This window comes from Dermochelys coriacea, chromosome 10 (genome assembly GCF_009764565.3).
Source record: "Dermochelys coriacea isolate rDerCor1 chromosome 10, rDerCor1.pri.v4, whole genome shotgun sequence".
NCBI lineage: Eukaryota > Metazoa > Chordata > Testudines > Dermochelyidae > Dermochelys > Dermochelys coriacea.
Window position 1 is genome coordinate 50729763 of NC_050077.1, and position 21474 is coordinate 50751236.

At 39.0% G+C, this 21474-nt stretch overlaps 1 protein-coding gene across 3 annotated transcripts in view; it reads right to left on the reverse strand.

Annotated features, from left to right (window-relative positions):
- UBE2Q2 (ubiquitin conjugating enzyme E2 Q2) overlaps nucleotides 1-21474 on the reverse strand; it is a 74625-nt gene that overhangs the window by 44046 nt on the left and 9105 nt on the right. For all 3 annotated transcript variants that reach the window (XM_038419143.2, XM_043493863.1, XM_038419146.2), the window contains exon 2: nucleotides 8408-8512. In XM_038419143.2, the coding sequence (XP_038275071.1) occupies nucleotides 8408-8512 (105 nt within the window). The remainder of the gene's footprint in view (nucleotides 1-8407; nucleotides 8513-21474) is intronic.

Consider the following 21474-nt stretch of genomic DNA (forward strand, 5'->3'; position numbering starts at 1 on the left):
CTTGCAGTTGCTGTGATGGTGTTATAGTTCCAAGAGGTGTTTAGACATTCATTTCAATTTCCTGTATTCACGTTTGATGAATACGACAAGTTTTATTTAACTCCGGCCCACACAAGAGGCCCTTTTATATGTTCTTTAGAGATTTTCTGTTACAGCACAATGGCACAAGGAATTTTAGAGATCCTTAATTGTAAAATTAATGCATTTCCTGGGTCCACTGTTAAGCATAGTACCTTTGACCACCTAGGAAACACACACTGGATAAGAGAATATATATAGCAATACAGCAATAAGTGCTAGCCTTCCACTCTAGGAAATAGCTAGAGAATATGACAGGGAGGGACAGCATGAAGGGGAAGGGGGGAAAAATAGAAAATATCTTGCTTCATATATGTCACACAATTTAGAGAAACATCAACTATTGCTATGACTGAAATTGTGTCCAAGCATGTTCCGTAGATGTTTGAAGTTTTAGCAGAACAAAAATGAAGCTTCCATCCTACATGATCCCTTAGTGTACATCTACATTGCAGTTAAAAACCTGCAACTAGCCCATGCCAGATGACGAGGGTTCGGGCTAAGGGGCTGTTTCATAGCAGTGTGGACATTCATGTTCTGGCTGGACTCTGGGCTCGAGGACCCTGTGAGATCGGAGGTTCCCAGAACTTGGGCTGCATCCTGGCCCCAAAGGAATACACTGCAATTAAATAGCCCCTTAGCCTGAGCCCCCTAGTCCAAGTCAGCCTGTACAGGCCAGCTGTGTCTAGCTGTAGTGTAGACATATCCTTAGTGATCCCAGCAGAAATACAGTTGCTACTGTTTGAATAATTTGCATGAGGGAGATTACATGTTCTTCATTGAAATAAGAAAATTCATTAAAGTATTTTAATTCATAAATCGGGAAGTTTTAATATGCTCATAGTTACATTAACTTACCACATTACAGACATCTACAGTGTCAAAAAAATATTAAAACAAAAAAGTTGCCTAGTCAAGCACTCAAAATTTCAGAAATGCCAGAAATAAAGTTGTCCATGCAACCTCAAGTTGGCTCCCTTGTGCATATGCATGTTGATGGTCTTTAAATCACAAATTTTTTTAGTAGTATAGTTGGATAAATAGTAGCTTCCCACTTTTTAAAGAAAAAAAATGGGAAAAAAAACCCCACCAAGTGCTATCATGTGGAACCATATTGATGCCTAATTTGGTTCATCAGCAGGGTCCAGATCCTCTCAGATGCATAGCACAGATCTCTACCACTCAATTTAATGATGTAACTAGTAGCTCTAGTTGGCTGTTTTCCTCTTTGTGGACAAGCCACTAGAAAGGGATGATATACTGTCAGTGGGTTTTACAGCTACGTACTGATAGAGGAAAGAAGAATCTAGAACTGGACCCAGGAGCCACAGAGGAGAGTGTTCAGTATCCTTCTGTCCCCTGCCATATACATCAGCTAACCCATTCACTCACCTTCCCCTCCTCTGAATGCCTCCGCCGCCACACTCCCTGCATTTGAGACATGTGGTTTCTTCCTCCTCTCTGATTAGGCACCAGTAGCAGGAGCACTGAGAACACAGGAGCAATAGTCTCCCTCCTCTCAGTGCCTATGTCCAGATAAGTACTCTCTGGCTTCCAAGAAGAATCCTGCTCACCCCAGGTTGGAGCATGCCTGGTGCTGAGTGAATATTTAGGGATCTAACTCTAACAAGCCTCTCCCGTGCATGTACAAACTGCAATTTTTCAGAGGCATCAACTTGACCAGATTTGGGGGAAATTTACACAGGGATAGCAGCAAAAGGCACACCTGACACTAGCACTGCCTCCCTACCAAGTCTAGAGTCCCTGCAGATTTCCCTCAGCAAGGCTACGTTACTCTTAAGCCACTCCCAGCCTCTGGCAGCTAGCTCCTTTCTTGTGTGTGGTCCAGGCTGGTTTCCACAGAGGTTAACAGGTCCCAGTTATTTCTGGGCCTTGCTTGGAATCCATGGCTGTCTGACTAAGCCACTCACCTGCCCCTCTGAGGCCCTGGACAGGCAGTATATCCTACAAAACAATACAATGGTTAGATGAACAGGTCACTGCCAGGTAGGACTGTAACAAAATAAACTCTTTTCCTATGAAGGTAGCATTCCTGATGAAGTGCATAACCAAAAATCTGTGTTTATTCCTCCAGCCACAACCTTTCCTTGGGCACCAACTAGTATTTGCACACACAAACAGTCACTGCATATATACAATGCAATTCAGCATGACAAACCATGGACAAGTTTACTGCCTTGTCACAAGTTCTCATGTAGTTATCTAAACCAGGGCTGTCAATTAAATGCAGTTAACTCATGCGATTAACTCAAATTAATAGCTATTAAAAAGTTAATCACGATTAATTGAAGTTTTAATCACACTGTTAGACAATACCAATTGAAATTTATTAAATATTTTGGATGTTTTTGTACATTTTCAAATGTATTGATTTCAATCAACACAGAATACAAAAAGTGTACAGTACTCACTTTATATTATTTTTATTACAAATATATGCACTGTATTTCAATTACCTCATACAAGTACTGAAGTGCAATCTCTTTATCGTGAAAGCACAACTTACAAATGTAGATTTTTTTTGTTACATAACTGCACTCAAAAAACAAAACAATGTAAAACTTTAGAGCCTACAAGTCCACTCAGTCCTACTTCTTGTTCAGGCAATCGCTCAAACAGGTTTGTATACGTTTTAGGGGAGATAATGCTGCCCGCTTCTTATTTACAATGTCAACTGAAAGTGAGAACAGACATTCGCATGACACTTTTGTAGCCAGCACTGTAAGGTATTTACATGCCAGATATGTTACACATTCATATGCCCCTTCATGCTTTGGCCCCCATACCAGAAGACATGCTTCCATGCTGATAACACTCATTAAAAAAATAATACATTAATTAAATTTGTGACTGAACTTCTCGGGGGAGAACTGTAAATCTCCTGTTCTGTGTTTTACCCGCATTCTGCCATATATTTCATGTTATAGCAGTCTTGGGTGATGACCCAGCATGTTGTTCATTTTAAGAACACTTCCACTGCAGATTTGACAAAATGCAAAGAAGGTATCAATGTGAGATTTCTAAAGATAGTTACAGTACTCAACCCAAAACTTCTGAATCTGAAGTGCCTTCCAAAATCTGAGAGGGATGAGGGGTGGACCATGCTTTAACATGCAGAAACTACAGAACCCGAACCACCAAAAAAGACTCAAATGACTCAAATGATGAAAGTGAATATGCATTGGTCTGCACAGCTTTGGATCATTATTGAGCAGAACCCATCATCAGCATGGACGCATGTCCTCTGGAATGGTGGTTGGAGCATGAAGGGACATATGAATCTTTAGCACATCTGGCACATAAATATCTTGCAACACCAACTACAACAATGCCATGCATTATCTCACGTAAATGTATACAAACTTGTTTGTCTGAGCGATTGCCTGAAAAATGAAGTAAGACTGAGTGGATTTGTAGGCTCTAAAGTTTTAGATAGTTTTGGTTTTGAGTGCAGTTACGGAACAAAAAATAATTCTACATTTGTAAATTCAACTTCCATGATAAAGATTTTGCACTACAGTACTTGTATTAAGTGAATCGAAAAATACTATTTTTTATTTTTACAGTGCAAAAATATAAATGAGCACTGTACACTTTGTATTCTGTGCTGTAATTCAAATCAATATATTTGAAAATGTGGAAAACATCCAAACATTTATATAAATAGTATTCTATTCTTGCTTATCAGTGCGATTAATCGTAATTAATTTTTTTAATCACTTGACAGCCTGGAGCAAAACAAAACAAAAGCAAAGGTATTCCATGCTTATTGAATAATTTGTTACCACTCAACAACAATGAATTCACAAAGACTAAACAAACCAAGCAAGTTTTGGAAAGTTCTTCAATTGTACAAGGTATCCCAGGACACCATTTGTTTTGCCATATGGTCTACTGATGATCACTGCCAGAACACGAACACATAACCATCGTTATAACCCCTTCTGATAAAAGTTGCATTAAAAAGCTAAATTATTAAAAACTACACCAAGAACTACAGTTAGAAGAATGTTCCACTTATATCAAAAGCAGCAAGGAAATCCACAACTGAAGGTGAAGTTTACCATATTTCCTCCCATAAGAAGGTCCAACAGAGTGCATTACATCTTTAATGGGGTGCACCTTCAGGTATGTCCACACAGCATTTTGGAGCCTGCAGGAGTGAACCTTGCAGCCTGCATCGACAGATTCTGGTTAGCAGGACTCATGCTAGCGCTCTAAATACAGCCAAATAGACAGCACTTTGGGCTGGACCTTAGCCTCTGAAGCCCATCCCCCTCCTTGGGCTATTTTTAGTACATTAGTGCAAGCTTCACTAACACAAGTCTGTCGACCTGAGCTGGGAGGCTTGTTCCTGTAGGCTCCAAAATGCCTGTGTGGACATACCCTTTGTATCTAATTATTGGAAGACATATGGTAAATTTCACCTTCAGTTGTTAATTTCCTTGCTATTTCTGCATGGTCTTCTAAATGTAATTTAGACTGTGGATTTTTACATCTAGGTAATTAAAAGCCACATGTCAAGAACCAAGTCTACATGCTGAATACTTCAGGCAAATTACATGAATACTTCCCTATTCTCCCCCCCACACACAAATGAATGTATTTTATTTATTTATTTTATATATATATATATATATATATATATATATATATACATACATATATATACATATATACACACATATACATATACATATATACACACATACATACATACACACATACATACATACACACATACATACATATATATATATACACACACACACATACACATACACACACACACATACACATAAAATGAATATATAATCAATATTAATCCATATGGCAACTAATATCCTGCAAAAAAATTAGGATCAGCAGATTGAGGGACGTGATCGTTCCCCTCTATTCGACATTGGTGAGGCCTCATCTGGAGTACTGTGTCCAGTTTTGGGCCGCACACTACAAGAAGGATGTGGAAAAATTGGAATGAGTCCAGCGGACATCAACAAAAATGATTAGGGGGCTGGAGCACATGACTTATGAGGAGAGGCTGAGGGAACTGGGATTGTTTAGTCTGCAGAAGAGAAGAATCATAGAATCATAGAATATCAGGGTTGGAAGGGACCCCAGAAGGTCATCTAGTCCAACCCCCTGCTCAAAGCAGGACCAAGTCCCAGTTAAATCATCCCAGCTAGGGCTTTGTCAAGCCTGACCTTAAAAACCTCTAAGGAAGGAGATTCTACCACCTCCCTAGGTAACGCATTCCAGTGTTTCACCACCCTCTTAGTGAAAAAGTTTTTCCTAATATCCAATCTAAACCTCCCCCATTGCAACTTGAGACCATTACTCCTCGTTCTGTCATCTGCTACCATTGAGAACAGTCTAGAGCCATCCTCTTTGAAACCCCCTTTCAGGTAGTTGAAAGCAGCTATCAAATCCCCCCTCATTCTTCTCTTCTGCAGACTAAACAATCCCAGCTCCCTCAGCCTCTCCTCATAAGTCATGTGCTCTAGACCCCTAATCATTTTCGTTGCCCTTCGTTGTACTCTTTCCAATTTATCCACATCCTTCCTGTAGTGTGGGGCCCAAAACTGGGCACAGTACTCCAGATGAGGCCTCACCAGTGTCGAATAGAGGGGAACGATCACGTCCCTCGATCTGCTCGCTATGCCCCTACTTATACAACCCAAAATGCCATTGGCCTTCTTGGCAACAAGGGCACACTGCTGACTCATATCCAGCTTCTCGTCCACTGTCACCCCTAGGTCCTTTTCCGCAGAACTGCTGCCGAGCCATTCGGTCCCTAGTCTGTAGCGGTGCATTGGATTCTTCCATCCTAAGTGCAGGACCCTGCATTTATCCTTATTGAACCTCATTAGATTTCTTTTGGCCCAATCCTCCAATTTGTCTAGGTCCTTCTGTATCCTATCCCTCCCCTCCAGCGTATCTACCACTCCTCCCAGTTTAGTATCATCCGCAAATTTGCTGAGAGTGCAATCCACACCATCCTCCAGATCATTTATGAAGATATTGAACAAAACGGGCCCCAGGACCGACCCCTGGGGCACTCCACTTGACACCGGCTGCCAACTAGACATGGAGCCATTGATCACTACCCGTTGAGCCCGACAATCTAGCCAGCTTTCTACCCACCTTATAGTGCATTCATCCAGCCCATACTTCCTTAACTTGCTGACAAGAATGCTGTGGGAGACCGTGTCAAAAGCTTTGCTAAAGTCAAGAAACAATACATCCACTGCTTTCCCTTCATCCACAGAACCAGTAATCTCATCATAAAAGGCGATTAGATTAGTCAGGCATGACCTTCCCTTGGTGAATCCATGCTGACTGTTCCTGATCACTTTCCTCTCCTCTAAGTGCTTCAGGATTGATTCTTTGAGGACCTGCTCCATGATTTTTCCAGGGACTGAGGTGAGGCTGACCGGCCTGTAGTTCCCAGGATCCTCCTTCTTCCCTTTTTTAAAGATGGGCACTACATTAGCCTTTTTCCAGTCATCCGGGACTTCCCCCGTTCGCCACGAGTTTTCAAAGATAATGGCCAAGGGCTCTGCAATCACAGCCGCCAATTCCTTCAGCACTCTCGGATGCAATTCGTCCGGCCCCATGGACTTGTGCACGTCCAGCTTTTCTAAATAGTCCCTAACCACCTCTATCTCTACAGAGGGCTGGCCATCTCTTCCCCATTTTGTGTTGCCCAGCACAGCAGTCTGGGAGCTGACCTTGTTAGTGAAAACAGAGGCAAAAAAAGCATTGAGTACATTAGCTTTTTCCACATCCTCTGTCACTAGCTTGCCTCCCTCATTCAGTAAGGGGCCCACACTTTCCTTGGCTTTCTTCTTGTTGCCAACATACCTGAAGAAACCTGAAGAATGAGGGGGGATTTGAGAGTTGCTTTCAAGTACCTGAAAGGGGGTTCCAAAGAGGATGGATTTAGACTGTCCTCTGTGGTAGCAGATGACAGAACAAGGAGCACTGGGTCTCAAGTTGCAGTGGGGGAGGTTTAGGTTGGATGTTAGGAAAAGTTTTTTCACTAGGAGGGTGGTGAAGCCCTGGAATGGGTTACCTAGGGAAGTGGTGGAATCTCCTTCCTTAGAGGTTTTCAAGGTCAGGCTTGACAAAGCCCTGGCTGGGATGATTTAGTTGGGGAATGGTCCTGCTTTGAGCAGGGGGTTGGACTAGATGACCTCCTGAGGTCCCTTCCAACCCTGATGTTCTATGATTCCCCCCGCTCTCCCCTCCCCCTTTTTTTTTTTTTTTTTAAAAAGAAACATTGTTGCAATCAAAAGCCGCCTTGGAGATAGTCCCAGTCACCTTCCTTAAAATACAAGAAAATTTCAGTTTGTTAGGCAGTTATATTTTAGCTTACAGGAAACTTAAATACCTTGAAAAATAAAGTTCTGATTTTTACAAATATACTTTGATTGCATATCATCAGGTTTTTCTTCACTGTATTGTAGAGAGAGTTCACAGCATTACAAAAAACACATTTAGCATGTATGTATCAAAAAAATTAATAATTCTTCCAAATTATATTAAAATAAGCCATTCCTTCCTTGCATAGTATAAGCAATGTTTTGATTTGATACAATTCTAATAATTGCACCAAAAGGTTCTCACGCTAGAAAGAATGCTACTAAACAGCCTTTAATAGTACAGAACTTGTACTCCAGCAGTTTTCAATTTAATCAATCTGTACATTACAGTCCTCCAAGTCCATTATGTCAGTGCCCAATTTCATTACCACCTCCATTACAAAACAGTCTAGGACAAATTAGTTATCTGTTCAAATCTTTCCTACTAAAAGTAAAGAGTCTGAAAAATGTTCAGGTTTAAGTTTGAGAAATTTTACAGCTATGAAAACCAGTTCCAGCTGAATTCTGGAGCACATTTACTCTAAAACCACACATTAAACTACCCCCAAAAGTAATGAAATTATAATTTCTGCATAATGGAAATACCAATGGACTAATATTCAAATGCTTCCCATTCGAGATTTTAATAGATTAAGTTCTTATTACAAATCTATTTATCATTTAAATATTTTCAGAATACACAAGTTACACCATTGACAATTTAACAAATGTTCTCTCAGATAGTTTCAAGTCATCCAAAAAAACTCAAACCTTTTGGAATTACTATTCAGGTACTTTAAAAAGAGCTGCCTGCATTCTGATGTGAAAGTATATGCAAACATCAAAGAGTATTGGGGTGGGAGTGGAGCCTTGCGATATGAAACTACTTTTTATTCAATCTGACCTGCAGTTAATGAAAGAGTAAAAAAACATTAGTTCCTCACCAGAGTATTGCTCTTCTTAATATCTTCTAATCGCTCCAACACTGAAGTCAGGTTTGGGTCATCTGATTCCACAAACCATATTGGTGATGAAGAAGGATAAGACTCCTGTAATAGAAATGACAGTTAACACACATCCATTCCAATCATTAAGTAATACAATATAGTGTCAAACTAACAAATTGTTAGATTATGTAGTAGCATTGATGCTTTTACCTCAGATTTATTTTAACAAAAAAATTAACTTTTCCCTGACCTCTCTACCTCAACTTGTTATTCAAGCTTTTTCCTGCCATTTTAAATTTTCAGCCTATTTTTCTCTCAGTCCAACAGGGACCTACATAAGATTGAGGTTTAAAAGTAATTTTCCTTCACTTCTGAAGTTTAAGTCTGGAGGGCAGTGGACACCACAGAAAGTCAATAAACCTAGTACAGTCAGAGTCATCACATATTACAAGCTAGGGCTATATTTTGAAGGACAAGAGTCAGACATCTACATCCCAACTTCCTGTTTGTCGACAAAGTTTTAGACTCACTCAAGTAAGTGAAACAAAAACATGAAAGCGTTTGGTACCTATTCACAATCCTGACACAGAAGAGGCACCAACATTTAACCCTGGAACAAGTTTCTCTTAACTGCTTTGGCAGTGTGCTCTAGGAGTACATGAGTAAGTAATTCATGTAACATGTCCCCATTATGTCCTCCAAGACCAGGACTTTAAGAAGCACCAATTTTATCTAGGCTTCTGCTACCATGGGCTTGTGAAAGACCCTCCAGAGTTTAAACACTGCCTCCTGGAAAGCAGGGTCCCAAAAACCTCCTACTTCAAGGCTGCTTTCAAGGTAGCATTATGACCCAAAAAGGGTTTTAAATTTGTTTTGTTTGATAGCAAAATACCAAATATTTATAAGCTAGTTAGAATAAAAAGAATTTTGCACAATCATAAAGCAAGTCTTTTTTGCTATTTAGCTGCCAAAGCTAACTCAAAGTTTTCAAGTAGCATAGCAGTTTTGTAAGACAAGTTTACCACTCCATCCTCCACTTACTTAATATTCAATATTCTTACAAATTGTTTTTGCAGCTTTTTAGGAAATTCTCAGAATCTTCAGAAGAAGCCTACTGTGAGTTACTGAATAATCCTGGTAGTTAGGATCAAAAGGCCATCTGTTCTAGCATAGACGGGTTAGTAAGAGGACCCTCTTCAGCTTTGTGTACTCCCCACAAAACAGAGGCACAATTAAGGTCATGTCTACACTACACACCTTTTAGTGACACGGCTGTGCTGCTACAGCCATGCTGCTAAAAAGCATGCAGTGTAACTGCTGTTTGTCGGCGGGAGAGAGCTCTCCCACCGACAAAAAACTTCCACCCCCCCCAATGAGTGCTGGTAGGTTTGTCAACAGGAGAGCTGTCCTGCCAACAAAGTGCTGTTCACACAGGTGGTTTTTGTCAGTAAAAAACTTTTGTCATTCGGGGTGTGTGTGTGTGTTTTTTTCATACCCCTGAATGACAAAACATTTTACTGATGAAAGTCCAGTGTAGAAAAAGCCATAGACTGGTATTACCAGGGTCTGCCAAGCCCAAAGCAAGACAGCATCTTACAGCAGATGTAGTGTTGGAATGAGGAGAGAAGGCAGGTGCAAGAAACTCCAAGAGGTGTATAAATGCCATACACTATATAGCATATATCACGGCATTCTACCTGCCTCTAACCCTGTGGACATATACTCTGCTTAGGCAAATGCACCTTCAGTACACTTCCGTATCTCCCACGCATTTCAGAAAAAAAAACAAACACACACACAAGGCCACAACTGAACCTCATAGTAAACAGATGAAAATCAAAGAACAAAGTATGTTTTGAGACACTATCTTCACTTACACAACTGTAGTTTAATTTTAAATTTAGAATATTTTGAAGTGTATTTGCATTTGTAAGAGTAATGAAATATTAAGGTCTCACTTCAATCCTCTGCCATCCTTCAGAAGTCTTTGAGATATGGGGAAATTAGTGGCTTCTCCCAGAAAGTGAGACAAATTATGCAAGTTAGTAGTAAACTTTTGCCCAACCATCCCCGTTTACTTGATCATGACCACATGGCTATGCACATCTAAAAACTAAACTATGCCCAAGAAAGTCTCCAGGCCAAGATCTCTATTGATGGCCAAGTTCCATGTTCCACCTCCTCAGTCAGTCACTGAACTTCACTAGTTTAGACATCCAGACAGTCATCTGCAACCTCTCTCTGGAACAACATTTGCCATCAACACCACACTCATCTCCTCCCCCCATCCTAGTTTTGTACAACAAAAAATGAAGGTTTTTTTATTCACTGAAGAGCCATTGGAACCACCACAAAATCTCTTTTCCAGGCTGTGAGTGCACTGTATCCACACTATCACTATGCTTAAGTGAAAGTTTATTTCACAGCTTATTAACTGCAGCTAAGTTAACTCCCATTGCTACTGCAAAATTACTGGCTGTTTTAGTGACTAATGAAATTAAGAGTAGTGTTCAAGTGTGCACTATGTCCTTATACAGTTTCCTTCTTGTGATATTTATTCTGTGCTTTACAGTACCCTAGAGGGTGCTGGAAATTTTTTTACAGAAGACATGATTCCTGCCCCTAAAGCTTATGATCTAATGTTATCATTCAGTCATTAAAGCCACAAACAAGGTTTTGAACAAGCTTTGGAAGTGAATATAATGGATAAAAATAAATACTTTGCTAGATCTTCCTACTTAGGGTTAGGCATTTTGATCGTTTGCCAAATCACTATGCATTTAAAACAGAAGTGCAGAGTATGTACCGCCAGACTTTAAAATGGAGAAATACAAGCATAGTAGAATTGGCTCTTATTAGCACTAGACTCGCTTCACAGATAATCCTTCTAATTGAAGAAAAGCTGATTTTTGCAAGAGGTCATACGGCTAGACAAGGTGCAGCAGGTTTTGGCAATAAAGATAGTGGAGTACAGAATGCATCCCCAACAACACACAACAAAAAAATTCCGACTTTAGTGTTTATAAAAGTGTCAGTAGATAAGATTGCTTTAGACAAATTAGCAGCAATAAAATTCTACTAGTAACTGACAGTTTTATAAAACTGAGTTTTACAAGACTCCAGAGAAGCTACTTTTCCCTAAATGTTTGAATTGCTTAAGGATATCATACAGAAAGACTGTGTTACATAGTGAGGAGCAGTGTTAAAAATCTCTCATTTTTCACTTTGTTTTCAAGCGTGCTGTAAATAAAGCAGAGCCCTTGAAATATCTATCAAGTTTTAGCTCCCAGAAAGAGTCGAAAGTGTTTTCCAAGATACAGAAATAATTCTCTGTCCATGGCACCCAGAGTTTGGGGGTTTTTTTGGGAATGAGCTAAGGTGAAATCAGGCCAACAAGTCTCCAGAAGTAGATTTGTGTTTATTAAATAAGTTGTCCAAAACAGCCAGGTTTGGTTATTCACTTTCTTCCTTTTCTCAAGAGATTTATATTTAGTGGTCATCTTAATTCAAGTAAACTCCATCAAGAATTTGTGGACTTACTGAACTTTCCTAGTTGTATTCTTGCCTTGGTAAAGAGAAGGAAAGATTTTAGAAACACTAAACGCTATTTGAGAGACCGGGATGATACATGTTATTCCAAACAGGCAAATGATCTCATGACAAAGAGACACTGTCAACTTCCACTGAAGCTGGGCATTTGATTAAGTAATTCAATCCAAATCTTAAGTATGAATCTCCCTATTTAATTCTCTTCCATAAATAAGTGATTAGTTAATTGCCCAGAGTTGTGTCAACCTGCCTTTGGATGCAAAGGGGGATGGGAGGAAACATGTTACTCACAGACCATTCTTCCAAATTATGCATTTGGAATCTGTTGACAGTTTTCTATTTATATTCTTTCCCTATAATTCTAAAGGCTCTTCTCTCACATCACCATGTGCCCCCAGCAGTACTAAAATATCCAGAACAGAGTTCAGCTTTGTGAGCAAAATTCACCCCAGTCTGGAGGTTCCATGCAATACTTTCTGCACCATTTACAATAACCACTGTGTTGGGGAGGAGAAATGACAGCAGGACAGCCTCCAAGGAAAACACTAGATTTGTAGATCTGGTGGTCCTAATATGTAAGTTGGGTTGAGTGACTGATAAGATATGCAGTATCCTGCATTGGATGATTTTTTTCAACCTCTCATCCTCCCTTCCCACTCCAACACTTAACTCAACTAACTGGATTTTCTGCAAGTAAATCAAATCTCACCCTATGTTGGGAAGCATGTTAAGACATCGGCAATATTCAGTCCTGTTTTTGTATGGCACGATACATTTGTCATTAGGCACTTTTATTTTCTCTTCTATATTCTCAAGCTGTATGTTACATTTTAAAACAAAACTGAGTAAGTGTGGAAAAAGCAGATTAGTGACCATATACTAAGCATAATATTAATGGGAGTTGAACATGCAAAAGGAAAAGGATCTTCAAGTTCAATACCATTCCTATGCAGTCAATGCATGAGAAAAAACTTAGTGAGTTAATGTTTCAGTTTTTAAACTAATTGTGCATGCACACACCTACTGTATATTCCAGTTTGGCACATAATCAAGTTGTATTTAAAGTTGACTCTTGATGGATATATTCACAATTTTAAGTGAGTAACAGCTTTTTAAAAAAGAAAATAGCATCATAAGATTCTATAGATGAGCAAATAACTATTCTGACACATCATTTATGTCATACTAGATATGAGTCACCACCCATTTTGGAATATGGAATATAAACAAGCATTTCAAATATTCAAATCTGTAAATATAAAGAAGCTCACTTGAGATTTGTAATGAAACAGCCATGGTACTTAGGATATGGCAAAAAATTCTATTGTACCCATGGCTTGGGAGGTCATCTGAACTATTCTGCAGAACCGGGGCTTGTAAAATTTACAAGATTACTAAACCTACCTACAAGCAGCTGATCTGAGAGGGCTGGTGGGGTTTTTTTTTGGTAAAGGGATGAGGGGTGGGGTTGGGGTGCGAAGAGGAAGATAAGAAAGAATATCAATGCGGTATAGGGACAACAGCTTCACCTGTGCATCTCTAAATAACTAACTCATTGCCCAATTCTGGCATTTTAGGCAAGCAACCCTTTAATTCAAGAAATACCATTGTATCGATACCTACTATTATAAAATATTAATTACCGTTATTTCTCAGGTGGTTGAAGGGTACTTTACCTTGGGCCTTTTGCCACACAATTCAACTGAGATGAGGTTGTATACTGTTCAAATGCAGTGTTACTGTTCACAAAAAATGGTTGGTTGTCTTATAGTAGTTCTGCAAGGGAGCAATTTCTTGCTCTACAAATGAGAGCAGGAATTTGTTACAAGTAAAGCCTGCATGCTTAAATTTGTGTAACTTTTTATAAGCTAATCTGTGTACTGTAAAAATTGCTCAGTAACAAGAACACTTGACATACGGAGCAATTACATCACACCAAAAGTGTACTGAGGCCGGAAGACAAAGGCTCAATGTTTACAGCCAACCTAGATACAGTTACCACTCATAGTATCCTTACATTCCGGAGAGCGTTTGTACTAACAAGAGGCCAGATTGTGTTGTCAAAAACCACAAACCTTTGTCTAGCTCCCATGCTATATAAAGCATCCAATAGCTAAACAATATCAAGGTAACAGTTAAATCTGGCCCATTAATAAATACTCAGGACACGAGAGGGAAGAGTTCCTAGAAGCTTGCCACTGCAGCACAATTTTGGAACTGCATGTCTGTTAGTTGGCATAATGCTTTTTCATAAAGCCACCGCACAAGGAAGGATGAGAGGTTACAATGAGATACCACAAATCAGACACTAAGCTTCACATCCTGACATGTGCTTTCCTTACGTTTTGTCAGGGGTCTGACTTCTTAAAAGGTAATAGAATATTTTGTAATTTTATAGTTGTTTTTGCAGACTGGCTTGTTCATAGGGTAGACAGATTTGTCATTCGTGTCTAAGCATATACTATTGAAGACAATTTATCCTTAACAAGGATGTTTTTGAACTTTTATTTAGTATATAATCATTACCTGTTTGACACCATGAGTTACCACTATACATTTTCTCTTTTTTATGAGGTATGCTATTGCAGTTATGCACAGCCCAAACTAGATTACTTCCAGAGTACTACAGAATTAAGGTATGTGAAGTCACATTAAAATGCTGTCTTAGTTATGTGTTACCATGGAAGTTCTGATTTAATCACAAACTTCATTATCCCACCCCCTACAAGCTGTATAGCACCGGGTGGCTAACCTGAGCCTGAGAAGGAGCCAGAACTTACCAATGTACATTGCCAAAGAGCCACAGTAATAAATCACCAGCTGCCCCGCCCCATATCAGCTCCCACCTTCCAGAGCCTCCTGCCCTCTGGCAGCCCTGCCAGTCAGCACCTTTTGCATGGCAGGAGGCTCTGTGGAGGAGGGGAAGGAGCAAGGAAATGACAGACTTGGGGGAAGGGGCAAGGGCCTTGGGGGAAGGGGTGGAGTGGGGGCAGAGCCTGGAGCAGACCAGGGGGTTGAGCAGCAAGCACCCCCTCCCCCCTGGCACACTGGAAAGTTAGCTGCATCTCCAGCCTCAGAGTCAGCGCCTATGCAAGGTGCCGCATATTAACCTCTGAGGAGCCACATGCGGCTCCAGAGCCACTGGTTGGCCACACCAGTATAGCAAGTGAGCCTCTCCTTTATATAGTGGATCTATTATACGCCACTCTGCCATGGTAAAGTGTGGCTATAATTAATGTTTTTGTGTGTATATACTTACATGTTGCTAGTTCTTTCCTTCTTCCCATTTTAGTCAGACTGGATGTTTTATATTTCATTAGTTTATTAATTGTTAGTAGAAAAACTAAAATCTGGAGTTACGAGTTGCAATAGCTCAAGTTTTCAAAGTAGTTATATGTTTATTTTAAATCAAGTAGTTTAAGTAGCTCAATCTTGCCATGGTAGTGGATCAAAAAAATATCGTTTTTAATTAAGCATGCTCTTATAATTAATAGAAATTAGATCTACCTTCCCTCCTACACCAGATAAACCATAGCCAGTTTGAATCAGAATTAAGTTAGCTGATAGTTTTTGCTTAACACTGTGTACTTCCTTATGCCAACATTTCTGCCCATCATTCTTTGTCACTACACTACAACACTGAGAAATGTTCAGGTTTGTTAATTGCTTCTGAAAAGCTAGCAGGGGACACTGAAGCCACTGTTTGGGATGGCACACAAAGGAGTCTTGGTCTCAGGACTGAAGTGGTAAGTTTTATTATAGGAAGAGAGTTAAAAGTCTGCCCCCAGATGTGCATGCACGCACATCCCATTTACTTTAGTGGGAGTTAGTACATGCCTTTCACATGAGGACTTGCACTACAAGAGTTCTTCTACACAAAGCAGCTGGGAGGCGTAATTCCCACCCTAGGTAGTCAGGCTCAAAGTAGTGGGATAAAATTCACATAGTGAAGCCATGGCTACATAGGCAGCAGGCTGGCCTAGCCACTGCCCTGTAGCTACAGTTACATTGCTAGTTTTAGTGCACTGGCTTCAGCGGAGTAGGTGTACATACATCCACCTGAGCAAGAATTACACCTCCAGCTTTTGTGCAGATGTACCCTTAAAATGCACAGGGTTTCTCTCTCACTAGCCAGCTATTGTACTATTACCAAGGCCATGGTGGATAAATTTAGAAATCACCAGTTTTAATCAAGTCAGCAAGCAAAAAAACCTTAAATTAAGTCATCAAGTTGGATCTTGTTTTGCATTTGTACTTTTTAGTTACTTTCCTAAAGAAAGGTTCATTCTATGTGGTTGGTTTAACCACTAAAATGGGGTATTTGAAACTAAATATACTCTTAAACTAGATTTTGTACTAACCAGGAGGATGCAATACAAGCACATCTTAACATAACTTAAAATATGAATTTCTCATTTGAAAATTGGCAGTAACATTTCTTACTTCTGAGTTTAAAAAAAATCTAGTTTGTGGTAAGTTATATTTAGATGGAAATTGGAATTCAATTAAGGATGCACAAAAACAACATTTAAAAATTTTTTATTAGTTAAAACTACTTTAAATGTGCTGATACATTAGGAAAAATCAAAAATCAAGACTGTTTTGTATTTAAAACTGACTTATTAAACAAAGTATTAACTGTAGAATCAGTGAGCTGACAGATGAAAAAAATCCAGCCCATCGTGACCAGAAGCAAAAAGGTATTTAGTTGCCTAAAGATGCAGACAGACAGCTCTGACAATGCCATTTTGTTCACATATGCATCTTCAGGCACCTAAAAACCCTTTGAAAATCTGGCCCCCCATATCCATAAATTTCATCGTCTAACCTGGTTTTATTCCTAGATTCGGGAGGATGGGGGGGGGGGTGGAAATGCAGCTTTCCAGCTTTTTGAAATCCCAATTGGTTTCTCAACTTTGAATGAACCAGTCAGTGGTGGGCAAGGTTTTGTGGCCTGCAACATGCAGGAGGTCAGACTAGATGATCATGGTGGTCCTTTTGATGTTAAAGTCTAAGAGTCCTAATTAAAAAAGTATGGTTTCTGCACCTATCTACACTGAAACCAAAAGTAATTAAGGCTAAAGCTTTTCTGCACAACAAGAACTGAAAATAAACTTACAGTGGAGTGAATGCTGGTATTTACACTTGGAAAAATGTAAAGACTGGAAAAAAAAGTCAGATACTAATAGGTATCAGAGTAGCCGCTGTGTTAGTCTGTATTCGCAAAAAGAAAAGGAGTAGTTGTGGCACCTTAGAGACTAACACATTTATTTGAGCATCAGCTTTTGTGAGCTACAGCTCACTTAGATGAAGTGAGCTGTAGCTCATAAAAGCTTATGCTCAAATAAATGTTAGTCTCTAAGGTGCCACAACTACTCCTTTTCTTTTTATATATAATGTAATTAATTACATAATGACACTTATAAACCTTGAGTTGACCTCAAAAGTTGGACATTTTCCACCTTGATTCTGTATTTAAAAAAAAAAAGCAGCATCTTAACTCATTACAATTTGAGGGGGGACTCAATGTAGTATATTATGTTTCATTAAACTGTTTTTAATAGATTACAATAGCTTTAGACCTTAATACAGGTTTTCATTTCAAAATTTTAAAACACTTTATTTCTAAAAATAAACCTATGTGTAAAAAAAAAAAAAACAATTTTAAAAATAGATTTGTATCTGCCCTGAAAACGGCAGACATTTTTATCTGCTTTTCTGTCAGGGCTCCTTTACACAAGCCAAGTAAATACCATACCATCTACTTCTTTGTTTATGTACAATAAACAAATCCAACCGCATTCATACAGTTTTAGTTAAGTAGATTTTTTTTTTTAAAAAAGTATCTACATAGTATAGGCAGAATGCTTATGACAACAAAAATGCCATTTTCTTTCACCCTCCCTACAGTCAAAAGCCCATGTACTCTATGACAAGCAACTTATGTTTTGTGGGAGATTCCCTAGATTGTGTGGCCTGAGTACAGCAGACTAGAAGTTCAGTTAAAGCTTCATTTAAGATTAGAGAGAGGCTATTAAAGTAATTGTTCCGTAAGTTCATTTTCAGTTAATTTCTTTTTTTAAATTCAATTTGATGCTGTCCATATACAGATTTTTGTATTGGCAAGCTACAACTATACTGGAAGAGAGTTATGAAGGTAACTGGAGGTTTTCATGGTTATGCAGGGGAGAGTCATCTGGGGAGGTGTAGGAGGCATGTTAGAGAAGAATCCTGTTCTATATACGTTCTAATACTGTGCTCATCATGATAGTATCCGAGCACCTTTCAATAGTGCGTTAAGCAACAGGACTAACATCTGTCACGTATTTGTTCTCTTATCCTCTCCCTAAGGGGAGAAGTGTGCGCAGTGGAGTGTTTTGTTTGCATTGTTTAAAAAAAAAAAATCCACTCACAACTATATGTTTGAGAAGTCAAGGGTCAAAGAAATGTACCTTCCACTAAAAGTGGGATGTGGTGAGGTTTGTGATGGTACTTAGAGTCCTGGGGGAGTTTATTCCAGTCTTGGGCCAGCCCACATGAGACAGATCTGACTCCCACACAGATAAGCTTTACTCTTGTTGTAGAAAGTTTCAGTGTGTTCACATTATTTAGATGTTTCTGCTTGAAATCAGCAGAATAGTCAGCCAATATTTAACCAATCATTTCTAGGTTTCACAATTAAAACCCCATTGAGACGGCCGGAGCAGTTCACATCTCTGAGCTATCATTTCAGCCTTTTACAGATTCAGGCAGACCATTATCTCACTGTATGCATTTCAATATTTTCTTTGCAAGCATACAGACTGGAGATATTTTTGTAAGTAAAATGAAAGCTTAGATTCTGGATTACAGTTCTGCAGCAGGTGGTGGACTCAGCAGCACATGCCAATGGAGTATTCACAGGACAGTGACTACAGAGTAACTTTATACACACATTAAGTGGGCTAATACTTGGGTGAGAAGAGTACTCATGTTTGCTGGAAGCTATTCCAAAATCAAGCAGCTTATAGCAAATACAAGTTAGTTCTACAGAATTTTCTTGGATTTGTTACAAAATCTATAAGTGTAGCTGAATTTAAAAAAAGTTAAGGCAGTAAGTAAAACATTTTAGAGATCAAGACTACTACTTTGGCATAAGGAAAAGGAAAAAACAAACTTTTCAAAAGTCTTGTTTTCCATTTAAGATGCTCTAAAGTGTAATAATTCTGAAATCTGTAAAATAAAATGGATAGGTAACGCCGATTGCAATTCTGAGTCTCTCTACCCTGTGCAGACACACATAACCTCCCACCCTAGCCCATAAACTTTTCTTTTTTTTTTAAAGGAAAAAACCCACCCCAGTTCTCTAATATCATTACATCTTACAATAAGACAGGGTGTGTGCAATGGAAGCTAATAGTCAGCAAAGACTAGATTTCAGTTCAATTGTCAAGGTCATGAATGTAGACATGTCATAGGATACAGTTATTAAGCTTCCTGTAGCCAGAGTTCTATAGCCTCTTAAGTTGGGTTTATTATTCAAGCTGTCACCCATGCTATAACTCAATACCTACTGTTTTACTGAATGCAATGTGTGAAACACCACCTTGGGGAGATTATGGGTTGGATAAACCACATCAACCTTGGGGAGATTATGGGTTGGATAAACCAATCTTGGAAGGGAGTCTGCCAGACTGCATAAATTACAGTTGGCACATCCCCTTGCTAAATGAATATAAACAACAAACAAAAGAAAAGTATCTTGCTTATGGGTTTGTAGCAGTGCTCCAGAAAATGTAATACTGAGTGGTATAATTAAAGCAAGGCAGTTGAGGGAGCTGGGGGAGAAGAACACCTGAAAGAACATATTCTTATTCATTTGAACAATGAAAGCTCACTATGTTTTTAGAAGAAACTAGTAACTGGTATTTTAAAAAGCTACACTTTGAGGAGGTAAAAGCAATACATTTATTCTCGAACATCTAGGTCACCAAAAAGTACACTTTAATATTAGGCTTTTGATACTATCCACACAAAGAAATTCACAGTTCAGGTGGATACTACTAAAAACTTTTGTGAAAGAACAAAACCCACCTCTACACACATACCCACTTCTCCCCCATCATGGCAGGAAATAAGTAATTAATCTGTGGCTGCTAATACATCTACAAGAGATGCAGCTTAGCGCTGAACTTTGTTTACCATTAAGTATAGCCAAAGATGAACAGTGTTATGCAAAAAGAAAAGGAGTACTTGTGGCACCTTAGAGACTAACAAATTTATTAGAGCATAAGCTTTCGTGAGCTACAGCTCACTTCATCGGATGCATTTATGTTATGCAGTATTATGCAGTTTCAGAAGTCAAGGTCAAATGCTGCTCTTAAACAACTGCCTCTGAAACTGGAGTTAGTCCTCAACTACACTGTAATTAAATCAGGTTCAAAGCCACCCTTTAGCTAACACTTTTGTCAGCAACAGATGATTGGCAGTATAGACAAGACTAGAGAGGTTAAGTGACTTCCCAGGGTCATATAGACTACTAGGAAGTCTGTAGCAGAGCTGAGAGCCCAGATCTCCAACTCTCAGTCTTTTCCATTAACCACAATACCATCCTACAAAATACAGAGACTTCACAAATGCACAGGATCTTGGCTTTAGTCTATATGCCAACAGAGTATTACCAAATAGTCAGCCAGATCAAATTATAATACAAGAAAGCTCATTACCCTGTAGGAATTTTGAGCCCTGAATTTTCTTACTTGTCATGTTTGTGCAACAATCTCGATGCTGCAATTTTGTCAGGGAATTTTTGTTTCAGGAGCCTCAACAACAAGTATTCCTCTTGCTTAATGTCTGTTATCCAGATGCATGTGTGTTGTCAAATGAACATTTTGATTCATTTTTAATATCAATTCTTAAGGCATGGATTTTTGTATCAGATTCTAAAGGAGTTAGTATGATTCAGCCTGTGACATGCTGAATACCACACAACTTAATTTTTGGATGTCTGGAAGAAACCAAACAAATGTTGATTACCTGAAATGAATAGTCAACTCTTTGTATATTTAAAGAGTTAGTCACACTTTATTTCTATGACCAAGTGAACAGATATGATCAACTTCACTAAAGTAGTATTAGCCATATCAGTAGCAAAGTAGCTAAGACTGGCTTTTACTTGGTCACCATTAGGTTTAGAAGTCAAAATACCATTTAAGTGGTGAAAGCTGAACCATCATACCTGGTATCTAGTTCCTCTTCACTTCCCCATATCTTACTGATTTCAAGATTACTGTAATTTATCTGGGCAGAGTTCTCATCTTCCCTACACCCTCTAAGCCAATTCCTTCACCCATCATTGAGTCAGATGTCTCTCTTCTGATCTTATTCTAACATTCATGCCTTCTTCTCAGTTTTATTCTCTCTTCCTCAACCATTTCTGTTTTTTCCATGTGTGGACTATATCCTACTAGTGTCTCATGGATCACCTCCACAGACTATCTCCTCTTACATTGGTGAGCAATTCTCACTAGTTTCTC